The sequence below is a fragment of the Mytilus californianus genome, unplaced genomic scaffold, assembly GCF_021869535.1.
Source record: "Mytilus californianus isolate M0D057914Y unplaced genomic scaffold, xbMytCali1.0.p SCAF_6, whole genome shotgun sequence".
Taxonomy (NCBI): domain Eukaryota; kingdom Metazoa; phylum Mollusca; class Bivalvia; order Mytilida; family Mytilidae; genus Mytilus; species Mytilus californianus.
The window spans coordinates 112718282-112740480 of NW_026262712.1; the positions used below are offsets into that span (position 1 = coordinate 112718282).

At 33.0% G+C, this 22199-nt stretch overlaps 1 protein-coding gene across 1 annotated transcript in view; it reads left to right on the forward strand.

The window, feature by feature from the left end:
• The first annotated feature begins 18130 nt into the window (after positions 1-18130).
• Positions 18131-22199, forward strand: part of LOC127704500 (protein artichoke-like) — a 30243-nt gene continuing 26174 nt past the window's right edge. The window contains exon 1 of the mRNA XM_052208591.1: positions 18131-18650. Coding sequence (XP_052064551.1) covers positions 18374-18650 — 277 coding nt within the window. The 5' untranslated portion in view covers positions 18131-18373. The remainder of the gene's footprint in view (positions 18651-22199) is intronic.

Consider the following 22199-nt stretch of genomic DNA (forward strand, 5'->3'; position numbering starts at 1 on the left):
GCGTAAATCACGTGAACAGCTAGAAAACTTTGTTCAGCGGCTTCAACAGGAATTGACCAGTAAAGTGGATAGTGTAGGTAACTGTGATTGTAAAGTCTCAGAAATTACCGACGAATTACGAAACAATACGGACCAATTGCAAAATGAACTCGCCTTTCTTCGAAAGGAATTTATCGCTTTACATTCACACTGTGCACAGTTCGATAAACGTCCATCAATCACAGAGGCTAACACAGGACGGCTTCAACATGACATAGATGGCTAAAAGCAGCTAAACAGTGTGACAGATTTACAGGCTGTTTATAATTTAGAAAATAAGACCCATCAGTTAGAGGTTAAAGTGCAACACACGAAAAACTCTATTCAAACAATATTGTCGAGCGCAAACGCTAGATCGCAAGATATGATTGGTATCTTGAATAAAATAAAGGCAGCAGATAATATGACATTGCGTTTAAAAAATGAAATAAAAAAAATCAAATGGCAGTCTTAATACTACCGTGAACGATATCAATAGTAGGAAACAAGATTTCGTAGCTTTGGTGAAGAATGTACAACACTTACAGTCTGGTTCGAATGACACATTTTTAGAATTGGACAGAATGTCAAATAGAGATAGGCTATTTTGTATGGACGTTAAATTAAATTCATGAATAGGATGTTGCAATATACTTAGACGTTCAATAGGACACGTGTGATAATTACACTATTATGTCCGATTTGAGCGTCCACTATAATATTCTTAGAATACATGTAGTTGGAAATTGAAATGACATTCATAAGTGTGTGTTGTTTAGCGTACTAAATAAATCAGTTGATTTTATTGTTTATATTGTAAAAGTGATTGAATCATTTACTTTTATATGTTGGACTCGGATCGACGACCTCAAATCAACGTCCAATATGACGTCATAATAAAGTAAGGATCCAAATCGACGGCTCATTCTATGCACCTCTAATCGAAGGCTTTTCCGGTTTGCAAAATCGACGTCCAATAGACCATTTTCATATTACCGACATTTGACTCCGTATTATATAATTTTTCGACAGGTTACCTACTCTGTGGTAGGACATCCTGGTACTCGGTCAAGTAGGAGCAACGAAAAGAAGTAACATTAAACATGCAATCGGTGCAATTTTGGGGGGAAGGTTTACTGTTTTCCGATGATTGGGTCATGTATAGAAAACATAAAATAGTTATTTTTTCCCAAAATTGTACCGATTGTAAGCTTGATCTTAATTCTTTCAGTTGCTCTTACTTGACAGAGTACCAGGATGTCCTACTGCAGAGTAGGTAACCTGTCGAAAAATTATATAATCTGGAGTCAAAAGTCGGGAATATGAAAATAGTATATTCTTGAATGAGACCTCAGGACTTTTAAAAACCCCATTTTTAACAAATAAAATAAAATGTATGTTTTCTAAATTGATGAAGACTTGTTTTCATAATTTATCATCGAGTAGCCTAAACCAGTAATGCTTTAAATTTTTTTAATGACGTATTTCGTCGGATCCTTTGCTTTGCAAGTATCTCTACATATTTTTGCTATAGTCTGACAATGTTAGTTTGTTTTTTGTTTGAAAACTATTTTTATAAGTTAGGAACCTCGTCAGTGGTTGCATTAATTGTCGTGTGTCATATATGATTTTTTTTTTTTTTCGTATACTCACATTTCCTTATATATGATTTATATAGATATGAGAGCCTTTAAGTTAGGAGCACACAAACATCGATGGGAGTGGATCAACGTATTCAACGTTAAATATTGATGTCCATATAATCTATTGTCCGTTGTTTACCCATGTTCGTTTTTTTTTCTTCAGAGAAAATAGATACAAATAAAACATCGGATATAAATTAATCATATTGGATATCGATTAGAGGAGAATCCGATCGATCGTAAAATAGGCAAGTGTTAAAAACATTTTTATTCTACCAATGTCGACTACAATTCTTAATGCGAATAAAGTCAATGAATTACGCATATGGATAATGCTGCATCAATAGTGTGATATAGCATATATCGAACATCTGCTCTCATGTACATTCACATATATACTGAAAAAAAGAGTATACGTTTGTTGATATTGTAATAAATGTTTATGCACGGAAAATATAAAATGAAAACCTATGGCTATTTAATATTGGGATAAATCAATAAATTAAGAGCTGATGTCAATTTCTAAAAAAATTGAGGTTATGCTTTAAGTAGCTTAAATGATTTATAGCACTCTTTTGCGATAAAATCCTTCGTCGATAAAATGAGAAATTATTAAAAAAAAAAAAGAAACTAAGGTTCCACTCTCTGAGGCTAAATTGACATCAGATAGATTTGTTTTAGGCCCCTTTTGATAATATAGCTCGTGACATGTTTACGTAGTGATACGTCCTTGGCTTTTCATTATTGAGTATGAACGTTCCAGACAAATGTAAATCAAGAACAGAGATACGTACGCAACCAATTTATAAAGTGTTATTATCTTTATAGTGTCTCGTTATCCAAAATGTTTCATCCGACACCTTTTTCAGTGTTTTGTTCTCATAAGTCTGGTGTGATACTTGATATTAAATAGAACGACTTTATATTTCAATGTATCGTTGTGCCTTCATATCCGACGATGCCTATCCTGTCAACTAAGTTTGCGAAACATCGTTCAGACATCGTGCAATTCTAGCTGTTTTTAGATGAAAAAAATTCTTTCGGATAAAATCTAATACGAAAATTGAAAGACAAATACGTCTACCAACTTCAACGGTCATCAAAAGTATTGCAATTTTATTTCAATAAGTATTTGAGTTACTTTTGATATATAAGAAGATTGACAGAATATACTTTCAGTGTATACGTATACTTGGCATTGTTCCTTATTAAGTCCATTGATATATCGTACTGTTTTTAACCTTCAAATGTTTGCCCTTGATTTACATTTTTCGTTTGGTAATTGTGTTATTAACGAGTACTCAATATCGCATTATTTTATGCTAAAATGTTTAATAATATAAAAATAAGGAGATGTGGTATGCTTGCAAATGAGACAACTATCCACCAAAGTGCAAACGAAGTGGATGTTAATATGATAACCTAAATTGTTTAGGTTTAGTAGAAACGAATACACTTTATTTTTCAGCTTTATTCTCTTCCCTGTTACCATCTAGTATAACATTATCAGCTAATGCCATAATTCCATTTAAGCAAGTGCATACTTCATATGGAATTATCGACCTTACATCCATCAGAAATAAAGGGACATTTACATGTGAGAAACCGGGATTATATCTCATATATGTGTATGTGGCTATGGATGCCAATTCTGATGGATATTATAGTGTTAAAAAGAATAATGAACTCATAGCTACTACATACAGACATACAAACTCGTATATTATAACAGTTGCCACCATTAATTGTTACAGAACGACTTCGGACAAATGACACAGTGTATATACAGAATGGTCCAGAGATTTATGTGCGCGGTGGGTACCATTCATCCTTTCCGATAATACAAATAGAATAGGTCAACCAATGTCGTCGAACTAACTACAAATCCATTGATTAACTGTGTTAAATTAACAGAAAACTTAAAGATAGTAATCAGTAATTGAAGTTAATAGATATATGAAAATTAAAGAAATCTAATTCACCGTACAAAACTTTTGTGGAATTCGAAAATGTTTTGAACATTCAGACTGCCAGTGTATCTTACGGAAGCGTATTAGCGCCACACAACTTCTTTTTGATATTTCTTCCTATGTTTGCGTTATAACGCAAACCTTTGCGAAATAACGCAAACATTTTTTTTATCTTATTTCTTATTTAATATTCAAAGGAAGCAGCAGTTATAAATGGAGGAGGCTGCATACATTAAAATGTATCCTCCTTTGTACTCATAACAAAGAAAAATGCTTGAATATTTAGAACATATCATTGACTAATAATGAGTCGGATAATAGATATAAGAAGATGTGGTATGAATGGCAATGAGACAACTCTCCATCCAAGTCACAATTTCTAAAATCAAACCATTTAAAATAAATATAGGTCTAAGTACGTTCTTCAATACGGAGCCTTGATTCACACCGAACAGCAAGTTATACAGGGCAACAAAAATTATATACATGATAATACAAAAAAAAATGAGTAAATAGAAGTTGTGTCGAAGAATATAAAAAATCAACCCTGCTAATATAGCTATAGCCAAATATAAATATATTTCCAAAGTAAACTCTCGTTTGAGGATTGTGTAAGGTTGGTTAGATCCAAACAAGCTACCTTTTTGCAATTAAATGAAGATGTTTTATTATTAAAAGTATGTTCTCTACATTTAAATTGCTACCCAAGTATCTTAAAGTTACTTCACTAGATTGAAATGAAAATTCCATGAATTTCTATCAAAGAATCTTGATCATATTCTGAGATTGAAAAAAAAAAAAAACTTGCATCAAAATTAAAAAAAAATGTTTCTTCATTAATAATTCATTTTAAAGCAGAAAGATCATTTTGTCTGTTTGACTTGAAAGTTTCACAAATGTATGACATTAGTTTTGCTCTTTCAACTTAAAATATGACTATACCATATCTATTTTCTTGTTAAATTATATACTTTTCTGATGCACAAATCATTCTTAATTTATGTATAATTGCACTTCAAGTATTCCATTATTCCTATGCAAATTTATTGTAATGAGTTGGCCTTGTATTTATGGTTCTTTTCCTATCTACTAGTAAATCACAACCGAAATTAATGACAGTCGGACAAATATACAAAACTTAATGAATAATTGAAATCAAGATGTTTGTGTTTAAACGCAAAGGTTTGCGTCAAAACGCAAAGGTTAGCGTTATTTCGCAAAGGTTTGCGTTATTTCGCAAAGGTTTGCGTTATAACGCAAAGGTTTGCGATATAACGCATAGGTTTGCGTTATTTCGCAAAGGTTTGCGTTATAACGCAAAAGTTTTGCGTTATTTCGCAAATGTTTGCGTTATAACGCAAACATAGGAAGAAATATTGAAAAAAAGTTGTGTGGCGCTAATACGCTTCCGTAGTATCTTATCTAAGTCTTTTTCGGGTTTTTTTTTATAAACATTTTTAGAATGTTTGTGTTATTCATCATAGTTGTATCTGTAAGGTCTGTATTGAATAAAACTATAAAAGTATGTTTAATCGGAAATAGAATGAGAAGGATATCTGTTGAAGATTGGACCGAGTCAGGATTTTCAACAATAAACAAATTGAAAGATTACTATATAATATTTGAACTTAATATAAAACATAACTAACATTGCATTAATTGAATGAATAGGAATAGAAACAGGACCTGCTCACCTTTCTGGAACACCTGTAATCACCCCGGAGTTTGTTTGGTTTCGTGTTGCTCTGTTTCCTATTTGTGTTTTGGTGTTTTGGTGTTAATGTTGACTTGTTTGTCTTTTCATCGTCTTTCTGTTTTTACATAAGCATTATGAATTTTTCTTTAAATTTTTTTAATGTCCCAAAAGTATCATCCGCCTCTAGTTCAATTTTGAAATTTTTTTTTTTTTTTCGACATTTTCGTTTGGCTTATTTCTTGTCCGTATCATATACGTACTATATACGTACTATATACCTTTAAAAATATATTTTTCAGATCCATATCTATCAAATTATCCAAAAAAAAGCACCGTTTGCTTCACATGACATAGACAAAATATGTTTGATATTACTGTGCTATAATCTGGATAATGCACAGCTAAGTTGTGCATTAACTACCTCAGATATACTGTACAGTTTGTTTATACTCTTATCTTTAGGGGCGGATCCAGGATCAGGCAAAGGGGCGTAATTCCCAAATAAAAGGTATGACGATTTTAGGATTAAACATTATATATTTTCCAATGAAAAGGGGGGGTACGCCCTCTTCGCCCCTCCCCCTTTTGATACCGTCACTGTTCTCCAAATACTGTAACAATTTAGGAGAAAACATGAATATCAAAAAAGTTATAATTTGAAAGTTGTAATTCCCCATTCTTTACCCCACAAGTAAACTTTCCCAGGAGCCGTGGATTAAATATCGTCCGAAAAAAAAGAAAATTGATGGCTCATGTGTTAAAACAGTTATTGACCAATCAAATCGGTATATATCATTTAATCTCCTACGTCGTTCGGGTAAAGCAGGGTCACCCGAGCTGTGCAGATTAAATGACATATACCGACTTGCTTGGTCAATAACTATAAGTTATAGTTAAGCCAGTGCTTCGGTACTGACATGATTTATAACATTTGTTTTTCAAACATTTCCTGTTGATAAATTAAGAAATGTCAAAGAATTCACTGTTCTCGTTGTCCGTCTACGATAGGGAAGAAAAGTATTTTCAGGTCTGTACGTCCGTCAGTCCCTTCTCAGGTTAAACTTTTGATTGATATTTACGTAATTGTGATTTAATTAACCAAGTATCTACAATAATTATGATGTGCACGTTTTGTAACATATGCCAAGTTATGGATATTACCCTGATTTCGCGGTTCAATAAACACGAGAGTGATTGATTAGGGAGTATATATGAACGTGTTGATATATATATTTACAACAAAAGTTAATAAATACGGTGCACTTTCATGAATATTTCCGTAGGGAATAGTGCTTTTAATTTTGAGTATTTTGTACAACCGGTAAGTTGATTTACATCGTCGAGGACCGAGAGTTGAAATCATTCCTCAGTAAAGGACCTAAATATCGTCCCCTGATATTAATTGGAATTAGTGTCGTAACATCATCCACGACTCACTCCGTACTTACTGCACGAAATGGATAAAATGAGAAAAAAGCTGACAAAATTCCTTAGATACTTTTTTTAATTCAGTAATGAACATAGGTGATATTCGTATTATAAATTTTAAACATTGTTGTTTTCATTTTTTTACAGCACGGAGTCGATACCTCTGCTGGTGGACTATCAGTCCCCGAGGGTATCATCATCCAAGTAGTCAGTACTTCGGTAATGACATGATTTATAACAAACTTTCTTAAATTACCCGTTTACAAATTTTGAAATTATAAAGAAACTAAGGCTGCAACTACCTCAGGCAAAGTTGGCCTTAGCTGGATTTGGCTATTTTGTAGGTCCTTTTTGATTTTAGCTCTTCAAAGTTTTCGGTCCTTATACATCCTTGGCTTTCAAATATTCGGCTTTGAGCGTTCCTAATGTAGGTAAATCCAGAAAAGCGCTTCGGGCGCATGAAATTTATAACGTGTTCTTTTCATTTTTAAAGAACATTTACTCCTAACAACAACCATAATAGCCCTATTTCTCGTATCAAACATAAGCTAAAAGAACTCGTCAAGGAATTTGTGTTTGTCCCGGCTGATAAGGCTGCCAATAATATCATTATTATTTGACGTAAATGTTACATTGAGGTTCTGCAAAAGGAAATCACGAATTCATCAACATTCCAACTGACTCCATTTTGACATCTGTAACAAACATAAACTTTTAGCTACCTCTTTACAAGCAGGACCGAATAACATGAAAGTTCCAACTATGTCCTGGCTTCCGAAGCTGCACAAAACAACTTACAAATATAGATTTATTTCGTCTTCAAGCCATTGTTCCACTACTTAACTGTCTATTCTACTTACTAGTTCACTTGGTACAATCAAAAACCTGGTGTTCAAATAAGGCCTTTTACTTGACATTTGCATGCTCATATTGGTGATTTCGAATCTGTTCAAAGTTTTTATTTTTCTACCCTATATACCACTTTGCCTCATTATCTCATTAAGAAAAAATTCACACACCTAATTAAATGGGCATTCAAAAAGTCAGAACGCGAATATATATGTTCAAACTATTTTAAGGTCATTTTTTAGTAACAACAAACAAAAGAACTATGTCAATTGGACCTGCTTTGATACGATAACTGCACTTTAATTCTTAATATATAACATGTTTGTTCTCTATGGAGATTCTGTATATCGTCAAGTTATCGGAATTCTAATGGGGACTAACTGTGCACCACTTATTGCGGACCTGTTTCTGTATTGTTACGAGTTACAATTTATGACTAAAATCAGCAAAGACCCATCGAAACAACATCTGATACAAACATTTAATAACACTTTTAGATATTTGGATGATATATTGGCTCTCAGTAATGACGACTTCAGTATGTACACTAAAGAGATTTATCCTGCTTAACTGACTTTAAATAAAGTTAAAAATACACCTGTGACGTAAATCTTTTGTTCAAACTCTCCATTATTTTTCAGGAATGGAGAGTTATTTTCTATTGTTTATCTTCATTCATCCGGTCGTTTTTGCCCTTTGGATATTTCCATGGGCTCTTTCTTAAAAAGTGTTCACCCATGGAAATAATTCTAAAGGACTAAACGCGATATTGAATGAAGATGAAAACTTAATAAAAAGGCTGATACTGATTTTTAAATTAGGATCGTAAAGTAATACAATGAACACCAAATATCTGATTATTAATAAACAGCTTTTATCTGCGAGTCGTAATTCCATCGTATAATATATGGCATCGTATTCACTAAAATTCCACAACATTATCCACAATTTGTTTTCCGATGCCAATCTTGGCTGAATTTCTGTCACGGAAAGTATCCAAGCGGGTAAACACGAATATTTTCCATTGAGTGCCATTCCTTTTCTGTGCATCTACAAAATATCAAATGTGTTAACTCATTTGAATTCTTTGTAATATTGAATACATTAACATTATTCAATAAGGAAAATTAGAGAAAAATATATTTCACTTAAAGATTTTCTTTTAATTTTACCGTTTAACTGTTTAAGATATCATTTCCTCGAAATTTAAAGTGTTGCATTTTGATTTTGTACAGCAAAATTTCGTTTGTTCCATTTTGATATGTAAAGCCCGCCTCCGGGTGCTGGATTTTCTCGCTGTGTTGAAGACACATTGGTGGCCTTTTGCTGTTTTCTGCTCTTTGGTCGGGTTGTTGTATCTTTGACGCATTCCCCGTTTCCATTCTAAATTTTATTTACATTGAAACAGAAAAATTACTCGGATAGTTTCTACAAGTATATTGTGGTTTAATAGAATAAATAGTTCAAGAAAATGAAATGGTCAAAATGGCGTACATGTATTCGGTATATTATTTGATTGTTCGTTGTTATAATTTGAATATAGTACCAATGAATAGAGTTGGAGGGGGTATGAATAACACTGAATAAGTCTTGTGTTAAATATTTGGCGGGTTTTTTATTCAATTTTCAACATAAACGCGTAACATTATCGAATTCCTTCGCTGTTGTTATTTATCCAGTGACAAATATAACAGATGTATCGGTAGTGCAAATGACGGCGTTAATCTTGAAATGTTTAAATGAAATCAAAAAAGTAGTTTTCCACTTAATTAAGGGAAAAGTGAAAAATATTTTCAGTTTGCTTATATTGCTATTTAAGAATCATCTAAAATATGCATAAAAATTTTTCGTTGTTATGAGCAAAGGGAAAAAAATGTATATGCATGAAACACTATTTTCGTGTTTAATTTTATTTGATCTAATAGAATGGTTTGAAATATAGAATCATATTTCGTTTCAGATTAGACTTATAATCGAGCACTACCTTATTAGTTAAATAACCTAAACTAGAGTGTTACATACCTGGAAATTTATTCTAGTTGTACCATTTTTTATTGACGATTCTATATCCAAGATTTATCAAACGAAAAACACACATAATTCATTAACATATATGCATAATTACTAGTTTTTTTCTCTCCCAAAATACCACTTTTAGACACTATATAAATAACACATAGCTGAGAGGGTGATAGAGCATATTGTTACCCCAAGAAAACATTATCAACTGACCCTCTCAGATATGTGTTATTTAATTTATTATACTGAATGTCCTGTTATTACTGTCTATTAAATTTCAAATTCAAAGTAATAAACTATGTCATCTTGTACATAAAAATCATTCGTATTTATTAAAGCGCACACTTGAGCAAGCGTCTCCGTGAAGGGTAATAGACCTTTTCAACAACTCTCGACACCGACTAATGACACCTACAGTTTACAGGTAAAATTAAGGGGTCGTCTCAAAATAAAAAATCATGCATGAATTGTATTGCGTTTATACCTTCGATATGTCGATTTTACACTAGAGACTAAAAAACATATTTCAAACAAATATGAATTATAAGGATCTCTTGTGTATAACATTCTAATTACATGTATTTATACGACATTTTACGTTGAATTTTTTAACGTTCAAGTAAATAATTACTGCAATCATGTCACATCGTAATCTGCCTTTTTTCCTCTTAAATTTTATGATTATGTGAGAATTTAGATAAGCGAGTCTGTCAACGCAGATTGTTCCACATGCCAATAACGATTATTTCGTTTTTGTAATGCTATTTGGGAAATTTTGTGGAAAGAACAATGTAAATGGACTGTCCGTCCGCCCGCTAGATTTTGTGTTTCTCAACCGATCTTCAGGTCACTTGTTGTACAAATCAAATTTTAGGAGGGGTAAAAGTCTATTGGTTTAAAGGTCAAAGGAAAAGGCAACATCGATAATTTAGTAACGAGGGACTACTCCGCTTCAAGATTCATGTTAAAGTTGAGGTGTTTCCTTAATGAACTTGAAACATTAACGGCACTATGTTTTCAGCGCCACATGTGCATTTTGACAATTAATGTCTGTCTCTTCGGTGATGCGTATGGTATATTTATCTCAACAGAGCTTGTTGTCATTACAGTGTCTTTTTGGACAGTGCTGAACTGATTGACCGCGTTATATGTTGCCCGTCTTCCGAAAGACAACATATCTTGTCCCTTTGTCTTAGATTCCTTTCCCTGTTCCCGAAAAATGTCATTCGTGTGTCTTGCAAGAAGCAAGTACTGCTTACGCTTCCCCTTTTCAGGGCATAGCTTTGGTTTTATACTCTTTTCTATTTTTTCCATGCATAATGGTGTTAAAATTTCATCTCTGACCATAACATAGGGAAGGTTTTAGATCCAATTATACTAGTAAAACCCCGCCTCATGTTATACGCGCCTGAAACATTTCCTGAACAAGTTGGTCATTACAATTGTTAAGATTTTGTCACAATAAAATTTTTAGTTTACAATTTGATATTTTGACATTATGCTTAGCTCTAATATTTCTTTCCTTTTTATTAGAAAAAATGAAGTAACGTTGTTTCCTTTTTTTTTTTCCTTTTTTAGGGTTAGGGATGGGGGTCTTTATTCAAAATGCAGTCCATGCGTTACCTCTGAATGTCTGTTTCATATGTTGCATTGTGTGATTTTTTTCCTACTGCGGGTCATAAAAATAGCAAGAGAACGAAAAAAAAAAATAAATTACGATTTGAATCTGAATCTGAAACAGAAGAGACACCAAGGACTTTTAAAAATCTTGGTATCTATTTTATTATGAACGTATTGTACTCCAGGTGATTCTCGCGAATGAGATTCATTTATGGGCGCTATTTTGCGGTAAGTTTTTTTTTTTTGGTCGTACAACATTAGGGCGAGGCGATTCATCAGCTTCCTCCTCTCTCTCTGGTAAGCTACGGCATTTGGTTGCCTGGAAGCAGGTCCAGCGACGGCACAATACGCCGGATGATTTAAAGAGAAAGAGTCGAAATTTAAATTGCATTGTCACTGAATATCGATTTCGAGTTGAACATCAAATTGGTAAACTAAAACTAAATAAAGTAATGAGTATATTGAGTCATCCGAAGCCAAAATTAACGGACATTGTAAAAAGATGTACCGCCCTAGTCAACATACATAAACATTGATTAATTAAACATCTACTACAAAAATACAGGTTCATTTTCCAACTCGACGTCTGAAAGAAATGAAACATTGAATTCCTTCCTTTTCTTCGTAGTCAATTCACAAATTAGTTAAATTTTGATAAGCAAATACTTAATAAACAAAAAAAGGTACGGTACACAAAAAAACGTCATGTTGCGATCAATAATATTTTTTTAAAATTTTATTTTTGAGACGACCCCTCATATATAGTCGTTCTCAACTGTAGGTGTAGACAATTGTTGAAAAGGTCTAATAGAGTATTTGCCATGGGTAAAGTAAATTGTCTCCCTCATATTAACCAATCAAATTCTGGCATTTTGACATGAAGTATAATAAAAATAAATATCCTTTCAATCCTACTACAAGAAAGACGTGCGTATCCAATAACTTAAAACATAAATCTGGATGAACTTTATTCAAAATCTGTTTATAGTAATTACTCTACTGTTCATAAATACTTCGTTTAGTGAGTAGCTGGTCAGCTTGATCTTAAATTGTGCCTGTGGATTATTGGGTACAACACGGGGAAAATGAAAAGAAAACCATAACAAAATGAAATAAAATTCTTTAAAATGTTATAATCTGAAGATTCGTTCTATATTAAAGGTGTATTTTAAGTTAGCGAAAGTCCAAGTAACTGTCCATTCCTGGGAAATAACGGGCTCCGCTCCATTATTTCCCAGGAATTGACAGTTATTTGAACTTTCTCTATAACCTAATACTAACAATGAACACTGCCCTTTCCCTGATCTTGATATCTATATCTTTAACGGGAAGCTTAATACCAAAATGTACGATAAAAGAGAAGATATTTCATTTCCTATTGTTAAATATCCATATGTAGATTGTAACGTTCCCTTGTCACCATCTTATGGTTTTATATATCTCAACTTGTTCGATTCGCTCATGTATGTAACAACGTATTTGCTTTTAACGAAAGAAATCTCTGTATTACTAAAAAATTATAACACAAGGGTTTTCGATACCACAAATGTGTCAAAATTTATTAAATTCTATCATCGGTACAAGGACATCTTATACGTTCCGGTATTTCACATCCAATCTTTTATGGTAATATTCTATACAAAGCACAAAAATGTCGTCATTCACCTTAAAAGCTAACCAAACCTTTAAACAGACTTATTCATGTTTTTATATTTTGATGTTTTTTTATGGTTTCGGTTGAATAATGTGTTATGTCGTATCGTTTATTTCCAAATAATTTTAAAATTGCCCTACAATACCATCATTGTCATATTCCCGAATAAAACTGTTATACTGAATGTGAATTTACATTGCTGTGCGGCGTGTCTCGGTGTTTGTACATCCAACATTAATGGATTTATTTTGTTGTTTCTGTTATGGTTTAGGTTGGATAATCTGTTATGTCTTATCGTTTGTAGTCAAAATAATTATAAAATTGCCATTGTTGTCATGAAAATTGTTTGGACCAATACTGTGAAAATAATTGTATAAAGTTCCAGATTGCATGTTAGTTACGTAAGCGCGTCACTGTTTTTGATATCCTGTGGTGTTTTTCGTTGATGGAGAATATGTTCGTTGTTGTTCTGTGGTTTGTATGTTGTGTCGACTATTATATTATTTGTTTGTGCTTTTCTCTGTTATGAATGTTTTTGCGTGTGTTTGTGCTGTATTTCTGTCACGTAGTGTTTTAGCGATATTTTTTAACATTGTCATAAAACGGGAGGTTTGGCATGCCATGAAACCAGGATCAACCCACCATCTTTTCTTAAAATGTCCTGTACCAAGTCAGGAATATGGCAGTTGTTATCGAATAGTTCGTTTCTATGTGTGTTGGCGTTTGTTTTTGTTGCACTTCGGTGTTCCTGTTGTTCCTTTGTTTTCCTCTTATGATTTTGGTTTGTAACCCGGATTTGTTTTCTCTAAATCGATTTATGACTTTTGAACACCGGTATACTACTGTTGCTTTTATTTATTCAGAAGGGATATAGTTACGATACTGTTGTCAGGTCATTAAGATGGCATTTTTTGGAATTAATATTTTGCATCGGAATTCCGTCATGGGTATTGATTTTGCCTTTCCTATTCCCTAGTCTATTGGTGGGATTAGATATTTGTGTTCATTCAAATTCAATTCCTTCGTTGACTCGTCATACAATGGTACATACACGTAGTGTACGACAACACGGTATATTTCGTTTCATGTACGAAGGTTGGTTTGAATTCAAATTCAAGAATTGGTGGGTGTCCGTCTTAATTCTTATAAAATATATCTTTCGTTACGTTTGTCACATTATTTAATATTAAAATATCCAGAAAGAGCAACCTATATACGCTAAATTCGATGGTAAATTTAATAGAAGGATGTAATGTGTTAATCAGATTTTGAAACTCTTTATTATTACTTCTGTTCAAAATAATGAAGCAGTCGTCTGGGAATCGCTTCTATATACTCTGATTTAACGTAGATTTTAAATGCTGTATCACTGAATTCATTTTCGATTTGTTGATACATTTTATAATCTAGAAATCCAATTACGAGAGTTGCGTATGTTTGAGCAACTTTTGTTTCCATAGCTGTACAAGATATCTGCAGATAATATTTTGCATTAAAGAAGAACGTGTTATTTTCTAGTATGATTTTCAATGCTTCAATCAAAAATGTACTCGAAAATCTTTGGTCAGTAATGTGCCAATATGATTTAAATTGTACGGCATCTATTCCAAGCTAAGAAATAATTCATGGGGTTTGAATTTATACTGATTTTACCACGGGTTGGCCCTTTATTCTAAATATTTTACTACGAGCGATAGCGAGGGCTAAATTATCGACATATAGCTAAGGGTAAAGCCGTGGTAAATTCAGTACAACTTCAATCCCCCATGAATTATTTCTATTCTAATAGGACAAATACGGCAATTCTTTTAGGTTGAAGCGCTCAAGATGAAGGCAAACATTTGCCGTTCCCGCAATTAAACACAATACTAATATTGACGTAAAAGAATGGAGAAAATTGAACTAGTGACATGCTTAAACTATTCACAATAACGTACTTAGATAGGTTTGGATGAATTTAAGTGATAATCTTACATTGTACTATATGTAAAAAAAAAATGGCTATTAACATATTTTATCATCGTTTGTTTATGTTTCCTTGTTTTGATCACTTGTTTCACAGCCTTTTATATTCTTACGTCATCGTTCAATGACGTCATTTACACCGATTGACGTCGGGTAGCTCATTCATAAAAAAGCATGTGACATGGGAGTATGATCAGAACATCCCAAACAATTTAAATCATGACGTTGCCGATCATCTGACATACAATATATTCATATTTTACCACGGGTGTGTACTCAAAGCGTTTGAAGAACGTCATATTAGAATGGTGTAAAGACTGGTTACGTCGAAACTTACCAATACTGCACCTTCTTCAACTTCAGCCGGTAAAATAAATTTAAACTGACTTGTTCACAAGGGATATAGTTACGATACTGCATGTTGTCAAGTCATTAAAGATGGCATTTATTTGGAATTAATATTGATTCCCTCATAGGGTCTTTGCATCGGAAATAAACACGTTTATTCTAAAACAAGTTGTTGGCATGATACAGGTTATGTTCTTCTCGTATAATTTATGATGGCATGATACTTAACACCAAACGGGAGGGATTGTGGTTGATTTTCATATGATGAAGACATAATCTTTCGAACAGTTTAATTGAGGTCTGGAGCTGGCATTTCAGTAACTGCTAGTAGTCCTTTCTTAATTTATGTTGATCATTGTCATTTTGCTTAGTTTCTTCTGTTACCTATTCTAACATCGGACTCGGACTTCTTTTAAACTGAGTTTTACTGTACATATTGCTGTGTGTTTGTTTTCCCTCATTGACTAGATGTATAGGTTGAGGGTTGAGATCTCACAAAACATGTTCAACTCCGGCGCATATTTGCGCCTGTCCCAAGTCATGAACCTTTAGCCTTTGTTATTCTTAAATGTTTTTCAATTTTGGTTCATTTGTATGTTTTTGAGTTAAGTGTGGCGTTCATTTCGCTGAAATAGTATAATACATAATTGTTTAAGGGCCAGCTGAAGCCCGCTTCCGGGGTCGGGATATTCTCGCTGTGTTTAAGAACCATTGGTGGCCTTGGGCTGTTTTCTGCTCTTTGGTCGGGTTGTTGTTTCTTTGACACATTCGCCGTTTCCGTTCTCTATTCTAAAGTTAATTAGACATATGCTGCAATAGCATCCTTGACCGACCGATTCACTATCAATCAGTATATAAAATATTTGGCAAAATCAGTAGAACATTACAAATGAGATTAACCAACGATGTTTAAGATGGCTAGGCTTAGTTCTTATAATGGCAATAGGAGAAACACAAACAGTAACACATTGCATTTTTTTTTCAATAATAAAAAACTTATCATCGAAAGAAATGATAGAACAACATTAATTAATTGTTTACTTGATACTATTTATGTTCATTTTGGAGACAAAGCATACCGACATGTTTTTGATATTTCGATAGGAACTTTGTGTGTCCTTCTTATTGCATATGTATTTACTGCTATAAATACAAATGTATTGCAAAGCTTATAGGATACTCACCATAGTACAATAACATAAAACACGTCCTGTTAATGAACACCTCTTTATATAGCAGCAGATAACTCTATCGAAGGTCAAAGGAAATAAATGCAATTCATGTTACAAGCAATATTAAATTTAATTACACCTTATATAAGAATGCCGGATTTTGATTGGTTGTTAGCCAGTGTATTTTTCGCATATTCTATCATTTTTTCCTCATTTCAAACGAATGTGTCTGTTTTTCACCACTGCCGGTGAATTTGCCTCAAATTCCCCTCTCTGCCGTGGTATTTGCCATTTTGGATATTCCTTTTTTACCCTCGCGAGCCTCTTCCCGCCAAAATAATTCGGAACCTTTCTCACTTTATCCCGATTATTAAGACAACATCATGCATGGTTAAGCTCTACTGATTGAGTTAAACCGAAAACTGTAAACTGAAATGTCAGAGTTATACATGAAATAAAGTAGAAAAAAGACGTCGATACAAATGAACGATTTAATGGTGGAATAACAATGACGTTTACACATAGATACCATGACGTTACAAAAAGACAGCAATAAACGCGTATTTATATATATATATATATATAAGTACATGTATAATTCCCGCGGTACTACGATTTCCCTTCACCTAATCAAAATCGCTATACGGTGTAATTAAACAGATATATCATGTTATGGAGGGGTATTTGCGAAAAATACCAGTCTTGGGACTGAATTTCCCTCGCCTAGCGGCTTGGGAAATTTCACAGTCCCTTGACTGGTATTTTTTCGCAAATACCCCTCCATAACATGATATATCTGTTCAAAACCCCTTGTTATGAGAGTTCACTTAAAAAAAATCAAACTCCAAGAGTTGTAGTAGATAAATCCATTAACTTTTTTAAGTATTGACTTCTCTAAACGGAATTAGCAGTTATGGTTGTTGGGAGTGTGTTTTTATTTACTGGACATATGAACACACCGTAACGTTATCTCCATGCACAAGTTTGCAGAATATATTCCGTTATCTCCATGCACAAGTTTTGCAGAATATATCTTATATATAGCTTGCATAATTATTCCTCGTTCTGAAGTCATACATGACACGTTAAAAACCCTTGAAACTTAGCTGAATTAGAAGTATAATTTACCAATTACTATTTATTTAACTAATGTGTATCCCTCTGTATTTTGTTCACGCAAGTTTTACGTTACCAGCGGTAGACCGCAAAGTAATACAATAACATCTCGAACTGAAATGTTATAACACTTTATAATTCGACCGAAATTATCTGTCTTTAAAAAAAGTTGCTCCAATTTTGAAACTTTTATTCTTGTATTCTCTCTTTCATTAAACTGCGATCAAATCGGTGTAAAGACTCCATTAGAATTCTATTTATCACTTCATCATGACTTACTAATGTATGTTCAATAACAACTTAATTGAGTGTTTTCAACCGTCTTAATTTCTTTCCAATTACATCTTATAAGATACTAACAAGTGTAAATGTCTCGTAAACTTTAAAAATTGATTGAAATGTGTACAAAGAATTAAACCTGTTGTCATGTAATTAATCTCTGTAGGGTCTTTGTAGCTTTTCTCATTATTACTGGTACAAAGCATATAATTATACGTGTTTTACAATTGAATTGTTAGAAAACCAATAACATTCCGTGTAAATTACATTACCACTATGTGATACAGACACTTATAGATGAAGGAGAAAATTGTAGGCGTGATTTCCCGCCATGATTGACAGAAAAGCTTGATATTAGAATTCTTAGGTTATTAGTACATCTTCCCGACACTTATTATCGAGAAAAAATAATGTTCGCTCTAGATGTAACTGAGGATAAGTGCTGTGCGTGTTTTGCTGTGATAATTTTGATGAAGGCGAATCATTTTTACGGTTTTTATTTTTGGGATGTATAGTAACATTACTTCTTGTGTTTTAATCAAATTGGAAAAACTAAAAATTCTTAATTATTTGTTGAATGCGTATTTTCCGTAAAAATGAAATCTAAGTTGCTACAGTTACTATGTCTGGCTTTATTTTTACACGGATCATTCCAATATAATACCTACCCGAGACGGTATGTCAGAGACCACAGTGCTCATCTGGAGGCCTGTCCTTCACAGTGCCGGTGCATGGACCTTAATCAAAGGTCAACTAGAGGACTATTTGATTCGTGGAATATAGATCAGTCGTGGCAAAATACGGAACCAGATGAAACTGGACGTTCCGTGGTATGTCAGGGACTAAGAGAGCTTCCTGCTCGGATACCCTCAGGTAAGAAACTCAGACTGGTGTCCACCATAATTGGGTCGTAGACAAAAGTCTAAACTATTCTTTTTCTGTATAGACTTTAGCCGAGTCTTTTTTTTTTTAATAGAAAGAAAAAAAGGAGAAATTAACTACTCCGTCGATTTGGATAACAATGAACATAAACAATTCCGGTTTCACGATCTTGATTACAACTTGAATAATCTTATTTTGCTCTGTATTTAATAATCTTGTTTTGCTCTGTATTTAATAATTTTATGTATAGCAATTAATGTGCAGGAACAAGAAATTCATCTTACAAAGATTTCGTCTTGCATAAATATTTTTATATGGGTATTGTAAATTTAGAATGAAATATGCTTCCCACATTAACTAGCTTCTAAGACATGAATTAAATATTTTTTCACGTGATTTCAAACCTGAGAAAACCAATTTTGCTCGAATAAACGCTACATATAGTTGACATTTCAATATTTCTTATTTTAGGACAGCAGCGTTTATCATAATTTTGCATTGCTGTTTTCGTACTAAACAAGCGGACAAGAAATAATCAATTAACAGTAGAAAACTCGAAGAACATAATGACCACAGCTTGAAAATGTGTTAGTTTTTAACAGTTTCCTTAACAATGCAAATGATAATCCTAAAATCACGAATAATTGTGTGCTTATAAACCAAACAGCATGACCTGGATGTAGTACTTGAATGGTATACTTAAGACTAATTTAAAGTCGAGTGCAACGTAAAAACCCCGACAAAATCATTATTTAGCCTATTTTGGATATATAAGCTAGGTTAGAGGCTCTGGCGGATAACAAACAAATATATATGTGACATTGCAAAATTTAGGATAGCAAGTTAATTTGACTCTGTATAACAGGTTGTCATTAAGTCAAAATTTACTTGTATTCAAGTAGAATAACACAGTTTTGAATATTCTATCTACCGGTAAACAGAAATTATGAAACAGTCAATGAGACTTCAACTCGACAACAAAATAGGGTCGAGATGTAAACACACTTAAGTGGTATCCTTGTTTTCTGTGTGTCGTGCTTGGGTGTTCATTTCGTGTTTTCGACTCTACTTGCTAATCATCCCTTCGTAAATTTTACGGACGCCATCAAGAGTTGGTTGACCGTTACGGAATATCCGTATCAAAGGTGATAACTGATTAGTTCCGAATGTCGTAACTACAATCCCGTCCCCTTTTCCCGAATGTGACTTACCAAATTAGACTTATTATCGGGTTTGTACTAAGATGAGCAACACGACGGGTGCCACATGTGGAGCAGGATCTGCTTACCCTTCCGGAGCACATGAGATCACCCCCAGTTTTTGGTGGGGTTCGTGTTGCTCAGTCTTTAGTTTTCTATGTTTTTTTTTTTCTTTTTTAGCCATGGCGTTGTCAGATTATTTTCGACTTATGAGTTTGAATGTCCCTTTGGTATCTTTCGCCCCTCTTTTGCTAAGGACGAATCGAGTCCACTATGTATCCCTGAAGACATGTGTATATTATAAGGGTCTCACAAAAAGCACAGATATGGATGATCATAAGCAAGTTCCAATTACACACACACAATTTTTTATATTTTAAGTGCAAAAATTGAAAGCCTTTATTTAGTTGTAATTTGAATAATGTAATATCTTAACTTTGAATAAATCTGAGCATAAATTATGTCAAGCCTAGTTCATGAACATCAATAAGTTATTCGAATATACGATGATCTGAGTTAGCATCATACACACCCTCTTTACTATACACGTAAATTCAAAGGTTAAGAGGGCTTTGACCTTTTTCCTTGAGAACCATCTACTTAACATATAAAGATATTCTATACAAAGCTTGCCATTGTTAGAAGTCTCTTCAGTAAGTATGTGACAAGATTGAGGATTAGAGTTTATAACCGTTCATAATCTTAATAAATACTCCATAAAATATTCATTTAAACGACATCATTGTAATGTAACGTGTTAGGTGAAATTATTACATAGATATTTTTGACCCGAGGATTGTAACCGATTTACTGGATGTAGGGTAAACAGACCCGAGTATTGTAACCGTTTAACTGTACTGGAAGTATGATAAAAAATGTGATACTGAAGATAGTTATGAATAAAGGAATTGATTGATTGTTGTTTACTGAATGTTCAGATGCAAATATTTCAATAATATTCAAGACGATGAATGCAAGGAAAGTTTTGGGTAAAATTCAATACTTTAACAAAAATGATATCTAAATATTTGAAAAATAACAAATTAATAAACGTTGTCCTGACGTTAGTTTTCAACAGAAGCGGATTTAATGGTCGGGGGTGGGGGCTCATTGAACTACATATATAGAGATGCATTTACATTTTACGAGTCCCACTCCTAACGGTGCCTTGGTACCCCTCCCCTTTTTTCAAAATCCTATATCCTCATTTGGTCAATATCATGAAATTAATTGCCATAGACTTTGGGAATTGTGATTTTGTTTGGTTGCTCTATGGATACATAATAAGAGCTGGTGCTATTTTCACAGGGTTGTTTTAAGGAGATTTATTCCTGTAATATTTTCACTTTTTAATCATTCGAAACGAATACATATTTTAAATATACAGAAGAAGAAAGATGGAATTAAATAATACCACAAGATACATAGAATAGAAATCTGTCTTGATGAAATGTAAAAGGTCTTTGACTCTATCTGTTCAAGTATAGGGGAAAAGAAACATTTTTGATATATCATATATTTTACATCAGACAGTAATTGTTATGATTAAGCATGCATGGCCTTTCACATCCATCGACAGTGTAAATGAACACATAGAAATAATGCAAAAGCGATCTAATGAAATAACAAGACAATATTTCATATTAAAGAAATCAGTAGAAAATGCAGAGAAATTCGATTTCATTTATTTTTGTTTTGTTTTTAAACTTCACTTTAACTTTAATCTTCAAACATTACCAGTTTTAAGAAAATCACAAACGTTTGCTCTTTTAAAATAGGTTTAATTTGCCAGGTATTTCATTTAAGGAATCTGCAATCAGCGATGCATTAAACACTCACATATAACATATGTCCATTAATTGATGATGCACTTGTGTATCAATGGGAAACAGTCTTCATCATGATGATAGGTCGCCAGAGTAACGAATCTAATTATTCTCTCCATTTTCGAGGCAGCTAACTTTTCATGGTTTTAGTAGTCACGTGTCGTATCCTTGCTTTCAGAAGCCAAAAGTGCTTGTGAAATTCCCCAACCCGTTTTCTATCTCTTTTTCTTCTTTTTTGTGTGTTTCATTTTTTATTAAATTTACTTTAATATTTTAACTTATTTACTTATTCCATATGTTCTTGTCCAATTATCCATACCATATAACACGATACATAGTAATTCTGGTTTGTTTGACAGTCGTGGTTCTAGAACCATTAAGCTGGATAGTCATTCCCGGTATCATGATAAATACTGTAAACTTGTTTAACGAATTCTAAGAAAACTTGGATGAAGAAATCAAATATATAACGAAATACCTAAATGTAAGTTGTTTATGCATTTCAATCAAAGCGA